Source organism: Apis laboriosa, unplaced genomic scaffold (assembly GCF_014066325.1).
Source record: "Apis laboriosa isolate Shangri-la unplaced genomic scaffold, ASM1406632v1 scaffold11_cov152, whole genome shotgun sequence".
NCBI classification, from domain to species: Eukaryota; Metazoa; Arthropoda; class Insecta; order Hymenoptera; family Apidae; genus Apis; species Apis laboriosa.
In genome coordinates, this window is record NW_025221020.1 from 5,255,834 (window position 1) to 5,264,094 (window position 8,261).

General features: G+C 41.9%; 1 protein-coding gene across 1 annotated transcript; it reads left to right on the forward strand.

Moving 5' to 3' along the window:
• Window positions 1-386: 386 nt before the first annotated feature.
• On the forward strand, window positions 387-2,406 carry LOC122719495. Its single transcript, XM_043945374.1, has 6 exons — window positions 387-550; window positions 615-756; window positions 1,280-1,530; window positions 1,629-1,870; window positions 1,966-2,273; window positions 2,341-2,406. Exons 1-6 carry the CDS (start codon window positions 387-389, stop codon window positions 2,404-2,406), a joined length of 1,173 nt encoding a protein of 390 aa, XP_043801309.1.
• The last annotated feature ends 5,855 nt before the right edge of the window (window positions 2,407-8,261 follow it).

Consider the following 8,261-nt stretch of genomic DNA (forward strand, 5'->3'; position numbering starts at 1 on the left):
GAAGTGAGAGTAGCCCACGATGACGTTTCTTCTTCTACCTACGCCTGTGCTGTGCTTGTGTACGATGTACGGAGGAACGAGGTTTCGAAGAAAGTTTCAGTTGCCGTGGAACTGTGACACGATCATCCGCGAAGCGAAACACCGGTTATATTTTACCGACATTTCAGCGACAAAGCAGCTAGCCGTTTCGAAAGAAATTACAATTCACGTTGTTTATTCTCCATTTATTCTTTTTCTGAAATCCATTGATTTGGTAAAAATCGTGAAAATTAAAATTGAACTCGGGATGGGGAGTAGATCGTTTTGAAATAGAGGTTTTTCTAAATCGACATAATAGATTGTAAAAAAAATAGAATAAAAGAAATTGAAAACAAGAATTTTGAAAGATGAAAAGTGACGAGCTCAAGTTCGGATCTATTTTTATATTCCTTCTTCTTTGTTCTGGAATCGTTGGTGAGGATCGTCGAAGGATTCGTCGGAAAACGGACGGATCTGTTTACTGCGACTTCGACGAAACGCGAAACAATCATAGCGCGTCGGATTTGTTGGAGTAAGTATTCGAAATAACGATAAATGAGAAAGAAGTGTGAGAGAGAGCATCGTTGGTCGCGTAGGTGTATCGATGAATTGGCAATCGATCTCGTGGACAAGGAAAGCGCGAGTGGTACGAATGGAAATGGTCAACGGAATGGGTCCACGGGCAGACGAATCTCTTTCGTCGACGTTTTCTCGAATATCTTCGATATACCTGCCACGGTACGTACGTCGCCAATTGAACTTCTTACTCCATATATATAAATATCCTTAATTCGAATTCGAATAATATCTCGAGTATAAAATCGTCGTGAGACGATTGTTTTATTAGTGAATCGAAAGATAAATAATGCGGCAATCGCGCGGGGATCGTAAAAGACATCGCGCGAGTTTATTAGTCGGCACGTTCTTAAATTATTAATAAATTACCCCCATGGAAATTTAATATCCAACCTATGCAAGGAATGGATCCACTCGTAAAGAATGTAACGTATTACCAATTATAATTTTTTTCACCAAAGGTTTTATGAAACACTACCAATTAACAATCCCAGACAAATCCAAATTTTCTATAGAACCATTTCGATAATTTTTTCGTTTAGAAACGAAAAAATTCCTTCGTTTAACTTGGATGGTTCGAATATTCACGCGTAAAACTATTACCAAAAAAAAAAAAGGAAAGAGAGGACTAACAGATAAAAATCTCCATCCACGCCGAAAATTCCGCAAACTTTTCTGCTTGCAGTCGCATCAGAGCGGCCCTCTTCCAACTCACTCGACTTCCGGCTATCAGCAATTGAATTATCCGAGCGCTCTTTCCGCGGGATTTCAACTGAATTTCCTGGCTGAAGCTCTGTCCACGATATCCCGCCACGACGACTACAAGTGCGTGGCAAGGATACTGTGCGAGATGGCGAGCGGAAAACTTCCTGGACGATCGTTAGGCAAACGGGGATCCGGTTTCCTCGAGTTCCTCGGCCGAATCTTCTTCACAGAGTACGTTTTCCTCGCGCGACTTTTAACGTCGAATTTTCTCCTCCCTTCGAAGGAAACAAATCCTGCTTCGACGTTTCTTTCTTTTCTTTTCTTTTCAGTTGGCTGGCGAAAATCGACGTCGGTGGTACGTCTCCATTGTTGAACTTTGGAAGAGCCATGATCCTTGGATACAGCAATCGAGGAAGTTCTGAACCGTGTTACCAAGCGTTCCCAAAGTGCCCGAGGGATATGAACGGGTTGGTTCATTACTTGAATAATTACAACGGAGGATTCTTCAGGCTTTTCAATAGGATTCGTGGTGGAAAATACAGGGAGTCGAATGGAATCGCCGGTCAGAGAGGTAAGAAGAGGAAAATTGTAATCGACCAGGTAAGTCGAAGTTTGGAAATGTGATTTAATTTCTTTTTTTTTTTTTTTTCATTAATTTATATACAGTCGACGATTACTCGAAGATGGACGTAAAGGGGAGAATAGTAGGAGGAAACTCGAGGAAGTACATTCCCATTGAAAGCGCGGAAGAACCGATAATCCGGGATACGGTTCAGTTTCCAGCTACGAGTTACCAAGAATACTTGAAAAAGAAGGGAATTCCGGGATACGATAAAATGAGTAGCGAGGTGATATTTCCGAACGAAAGAGATCCATCGTCGAACGTGGAGCCGTCGAACAGCGTGGAAAACGACGGGGCGAAATCTGAATTGAACGGAATTTGGCGGAAAGATAAGCTCGCATTCTTTCCCGAGGTAACTTTACAATTTTACGGGGGGGGAAACGCAAATCCGTTCGAGATATTAATTGCACGTATTTCAGGGAAATCGCGACAGAGGATTGTCCCGGTTCCGATTCCCCTCCGACTTTCCACTCGCATCGTCGTAACTCCGCCTATCAAACATTCAAACCACTCGAGCCCGACTAATAAATACCTCGTTAAACGTAATTCGAATAAAATATTATCTTCGTGAAAATTCGAAACGCTGGGATAAATTAAAATCGTTCCTTAAACGATAATTATCCAACGATCCAACATCGAATTTCAATTTGCCAACGGATGAAGGAGGAACGTATCCGGCGTATACGTCGAATTCTTCGCATCATCCGAAGGAATCTCTCTCTCTCTCTCTCTCTCCCCTTACGCGAAGGTGTACAGGTTTCCGACCAACGTCGTTTATTTCGTCACCGAATGCCCACCCCATCGGTATATTTTCTATCCACCTGTACGGGAGTATGCTCATAACAGGAAGTCGTGAGTCGAACGCCGATGTTTACTGGCGCAGACCGCCATTTGTGGAAACAGCATGGGGCGCCGTTAGGCCAACTTGTCCAATGAATCTGCGCACCGCTTGTACGAGCCGCTTTATGTCTCAGTTACGCGCCTCGATAAATTGTATTTTATCTCGTATTTCGATTTCCTGCTCCCCGCCACTCGAATGTACTACACGTATTACACACCCGTGAGACTCTTTTTCACGGGGAATGGAAGATTGGATGGTATCGAGTGTACGAAGTATATATAACAGCAACGTGGACACGAAGCTTTTAATAATAATAAAGAGGAATATTGTAACGATTTTGATGATAGTATCTTCGATATGAATTGTATTAATCAAATTGTGATCTGCGATATTGGAAAATTTATTATAATCGGAAAAGAAGAAGAATAATAATAATAATAATAATAAGATGGAGCATTGGAAAGATTTCTTTGAAAAAAGAAAAAATATTCGATCGAACGAAAGATAAATTATTTCTGGGATCTTTATCCCTTGAAAAGGAATATCAAGTTTTTATATATAAGCTATTACGTCACGACGCTTACGTAAATATTTCGGTAGCAATAAAGAGGGGTGGAGCTGTAAACGGATCGCGAATATATTCATGCGACACGCGAATATTCCTCCCCCTCCCCCTCCAAAAGAGTCATTTTCACGTTAAACCTACGTTTTCCTACAGGAGTCGTTCACTTTCACGCGTATCATTCATTGCACCCTTGTTGCGTACACCTGCGATTACTCCGCAGGAGAGGAACGCGATAATTATCGCGATAGGAGATAGGAGACAGGTAACAATCAATGGCCACGGTAAGGTATATATTTATCATCGGGTGGAGGAATTAAATTATGCAACGCGGCATAATAACGGCCCGTTATAGCCCGTCGACCCTTTTCTGAAGGGTGTTATCGTACGCTCCGCTAAAATAAAAGAGAAAAATATAATCTAAATGGCATTTTCGCGTTCACCCTAATCACGTCCCTTTAACCAATCTTAACCAATCTATACAATCTTCCTATTCCTTTTTCAAAAATCCTTCGTTTCTCTATACAATTCTATTCATCTCTCGATCAAACTCGATCGATCGAGACTTCTAAAATCATCCGTCCCCCCGATTCCATCCTATTCACCGCAATCAACCCTCTCCTCCCTCCCTCCTTCGACCGCATGCATAAACCGCAATTCCCTTCTCCGAACACCCGTTTCTCTCGCGAAACTTTCCAGCAACGTCCCCGACACGCGTCCCCCGAAACTTTCTTTTTTTTTTTTTCCACGAGATTCACGCGTACGGGATCCATTTGGAGAAGGAAGGAAGAAAGGAAAGAAAGGAAGAAAGGAGGCGGAGAGAAAAAGAAAGAGAGAGGGAGGGAGGGACGACGTGTAATTATTTTATCCTTTCCAGCGTGTAATTCGAGGCGGTGCTCGCGGCGATCGAGATGGCCGTTGCCCGGAGGGCCGTGTGCCTTGGACAAGGCCGAACTGGGGGATGCAACTGACAGCAACTGAAAGACAATTAGCCTTCTGATACATCCGATGTCGCGAGCCTCGAAAGGCGGCGGAGGCGCGACATCGGGGGAGGGGAGGGTGTGTCTGCGATTGTTGGCGGCGATCGAAAAACACGATTCGCCCTTCGACACGGGTTTTCGAGCCGTAATTGAAACGCGGTGATTTTTGTATCGCCATTATGGGGGAGATTTAATTTGGGAGATTGGGGATGATCGGGGGTTGGACGGGGTTCCTTCGAGTCGTGGTTTATCCGAGGCGTGATAGAATTAGCTTTCGCTTTCGAGAAGGATCTCCCGTTTTGTTTATTACATTGTGATAGAGTTTAACGAAATTATATATGAAATTATATATGGAAATTAAAAATAAGATGTATTTAAGATGTATCTATTGAAGTTAAAAATTCTGTTATATGAAACTAGTTTAGGACATAGAGGAAATTATGCTCTTTGAAGCTTCTTTTCCTTTTCCTTCGAGATGTAATGATTGAAAGTATTAAGATTATGAATGCGCCAGATTTATGCATTTTTTGAAAATAAAATACATTTTTCTAGAAATTCTGTCACTTGTCTGCACTTTGAAACGAGCGAGCGAAAGAGAGAAAGGAGATATTAAATCATTAAAAATTATCTTTTTATACGATGATATCTCGAAAAGAAAGAAGTCGTATCGGAATAAATAAAAAAGCGTTTTTAAAGAGCAAGATTACATACCTCTAATGATCGACCATTCCTTAATTGAAAGAATTATATTCGGAATTATAACAGTTTAAATTATTTCTAATTTTGATCAAGTTTTAGATTATCTTCTTCCATAATATTTATTTCTTAAAATATTGCTTACAACGATCTTGATAATAATGTATAATTCTAATTTGATCGAAAACAAATTATAAATCGTTACTTCATAATTTCTTTACAAAAATCAATAGAAACGAATTTTAAAAATTCCACACAATTCGTAAGCAGCTGTACGAAATTTTCCATTCTACTTACCACATACAATACAATTTTAAAATTCTCCTCCAAGACTAAAAAAAAGATTTCTTCCTTTTCACGAAAATTCTTTCACTTTTCCCCCTTCCCTCCCCGAAAACCAATTGGCGAACGTTGCCGGTCGAAATTGAACGCGCAAATCAGGGTTGGGGTAACCTGTTAACCAGACCCAGACCCGTTGCCGCAAAGGATCGTCGTGACGCCTCCAGTCGTCGTTGCTACGTAATCTCGCTCTATTAGGGCGGTATTATTTTCCGTGGTAGACATCAAAGAGGATTTCCCGCGGGCTCATTGTATCGCGGGCGATAATTCCTCGTTATTAGGAGAGCGGGAGAGAGCGTTGGTGTCTCGTGTCGGCTTACAACACCCCAAGTGGCGAAACAAATCCTCCCGAATTGGAGGCCGGATGCAAAGGAGGCTGTGCGCGTTGACAAAAGAGGGAGGGGGGGCTCGTCGATCGTCGCGACTAATCCCCGTGAAAAATGCGACTCAGGTGAACCCAGGTGAGGAGATTGCGGCGAGGGAAAATCGAATTTTCAACGGGCACCGTTGCCTACACGTGCTCGATCAAGTGTGTGTCCCTTGATCGGATAGAAATAATTAGATGGCTCAGGGGTGGATATAAGTGAGGGGATCGTGGTTCGTCGATTAATATAGAAGAGTATCTTTGTCGTTGATGACGAGAGAAATTTTGGAGGGGTTCGAGAAAAACGGTCGCCAATTCTTTGCAGATGTTTGGAAAGAAACTTTAATTTGTTATTAATTTGAGTATAGATCGAGATAGAGATAATTAGATAGCTCAGGGGTGGATATAAGTGGGGATCTTGCGGTGATTCGTTAATACAAGAAAAGTATTTTTGTTGTCGTTGATGAGGAGAGGAGGGCTTTGAGAAAAAGCAGTCGTGAGTTCTTTCCAGATGTTTGGAAAGGAAGTTTAATTTGGATTTGAGTATAGATTGAGATAGAGATAATTAGATATCTCGAGAGGAGATATTCGTTGGTTGATTTGAAGGAGTATTTTTATCGTAGATGAAGAGAGGAGTTTTGTTAGTTTTAATTTGATAGTTTGTTATAATAAGAAATACATAGAATAAAATAACTTATAAATTCTTCCAGATTTGCTGAAGTGAATCGATAGCAATTCGATCCACGTGTTTCATACCATGAAAGTTTTTACGAACGAAAGCAATCGTACGTGCCATTTTTCAATTCGAGGGACGGGAGATATTCGCGCATGTTGGGAGTCGGAGCAAATTAAAAGGATTCCAGGGACCGAGTTAATCAAGGATCAATAACACGGTAGACCGAGCTCGGAATAAGACATAAATTCCCCTTGGTATTTTTGCTCTCCGTTTAACCATAAAACGCGCCGTCCATCGTCCTATTTTAGCTATATATTTTTCTCCAACCAGCGTTCCATTATGGCCCCTAATATCATCCTTCAGTGATACGCTGGTAGTAATGAAGGGTGGAAAAAGTCGAAGCAGAAGCAAAATTTCGTTTTTTACATCTTTCTTTTCACCTAAAATAATAATAATTTATCTCGATCGGATGGGTATTAAAATTTCAACCAAAACCACAATTGAATTCTCAATCGAAAATTTTTAACAATCAAAACCCAGCATTTTTCAAAATTTCAATCGAATCGCTCAATCGAAACGATCTGGCGCAAATCAATCTTATTCAACGAGGCTGGCCAAGATCCAGGATATACGGAATGGATTTGTATGGTCGTCGGACAAGTGGTTTTCAGAATTCTATGCGGTGGTGTGATCTCTTCAACGCCGATCGCAGCCGAGGGACACCGCAACCCAACCAGAACTGTCCACCCGTTTCACGGATGGATTTTTCAATTTAGAGGCATCTTTGTCGCGAGGGTTGGCCAATTCGAGCGGACAAAGGAAGCCGTAGATCCCGGTGAAAACTGGCCCTCCCTATCGGTTCCCCCTATCGCACGAATAATTCGGGGGTGGAGGAGGGCGAGGATGAAAATTTCGCGACCCACGATCCACGCCACGGCCGATCCTCGTGGCCGGCACGGATAAGTGGATATCACGGAAATATCCCTCGTCCCCGTCCTCTCGTTGTCGTGGCTACTGAGATTTCTCCCTTCCCTTTTAAACCGTTCGAGGCAGGCCCTTTGTGTTCGAGTCGAGCGTCGAACCGTGGACGTGATCGATTGTCCCTTTATTGCTTGTTTTAAATGCTTTTAATGTCTGACGTCTCTGTCCTTCGTTTATCGGCCATGCTTTTATATAAAAGTATATCGTGTTCGAAGTGAATGATGTTTTAAAAATGATGTGTTTGTTTAAAGTTCACGGAGTTTTTTTTTTAGAATCGACGAAGTTTTCGATCAATTTTAACTTGTAACGTTCTCCAATTCAAAGCGAAATCGTTCAAATTCCAATATAATTTAATCTCGCAATAATTTCCCTTAGTTTTCCATTAAATTTCTACTCGTCTTCAAATAATTTGATATCGATATCGATACAAACTGACAACTACTATTCGAAATATATCCGGCTCGCATAAACACCTCCCCATCCGTTTATCATTCAAATTCGTCGGTTCAACTCATTAAAAAAAAAAAAAAAAAAAGGAATATCAGCGATGCCCTTTATCGGATCGTCAAACAGCGGATCCTCCCTTTAAAACGCCACGTACCGTCCTGATCCATATAGGATAGGCTTTCAAATCGTTCATAAATAAAGCATCGGGCTGCGGGTCTCGTCTCGTGCAACGTCACTCATCCACGTTGATTGCAGCATTGAGGGCACGTGTCGCGGATCAATCCTCGGCCGCGTGTCAGTATTTTCGTATCATCGCCCAAGGGTGCCTCCGACTTGTTCCCTTTTCTAACTCTCGTGCTTTCTCGCCCACCGTTTTATCCCTTCGACCGACCACTCTTTTGTGGCCGCTTTTATTTTCTGACCGTCTCTCTCTCTCTCTCTCTCTCTCTCTCTC

Bases quoted from the DNA above. Each gene is read 5' to 3' on its own strand.
- LOC122719495 (XM_043945374.1), top strand. From the start codon at position 387: ATGAAAAGTGACGAGCTCAAGTTCGGATCTATTTTTATATTCCTTCTT. The intron at 1,531-1,628 runs GTACGTTTTCCT...TTTTCTTTTCAG, and splicing joins GGCCGAATCTTCTTCACAGA to TTGGCTGGCGAAAATCGACG. The intron at 2,274-2,340 runs GTAACTTTACAA...CACGTATTTCAG, and splicing joins AGCTCGCATTCTTTCCCGAG to GGAAATCGCGACAGAGGATT.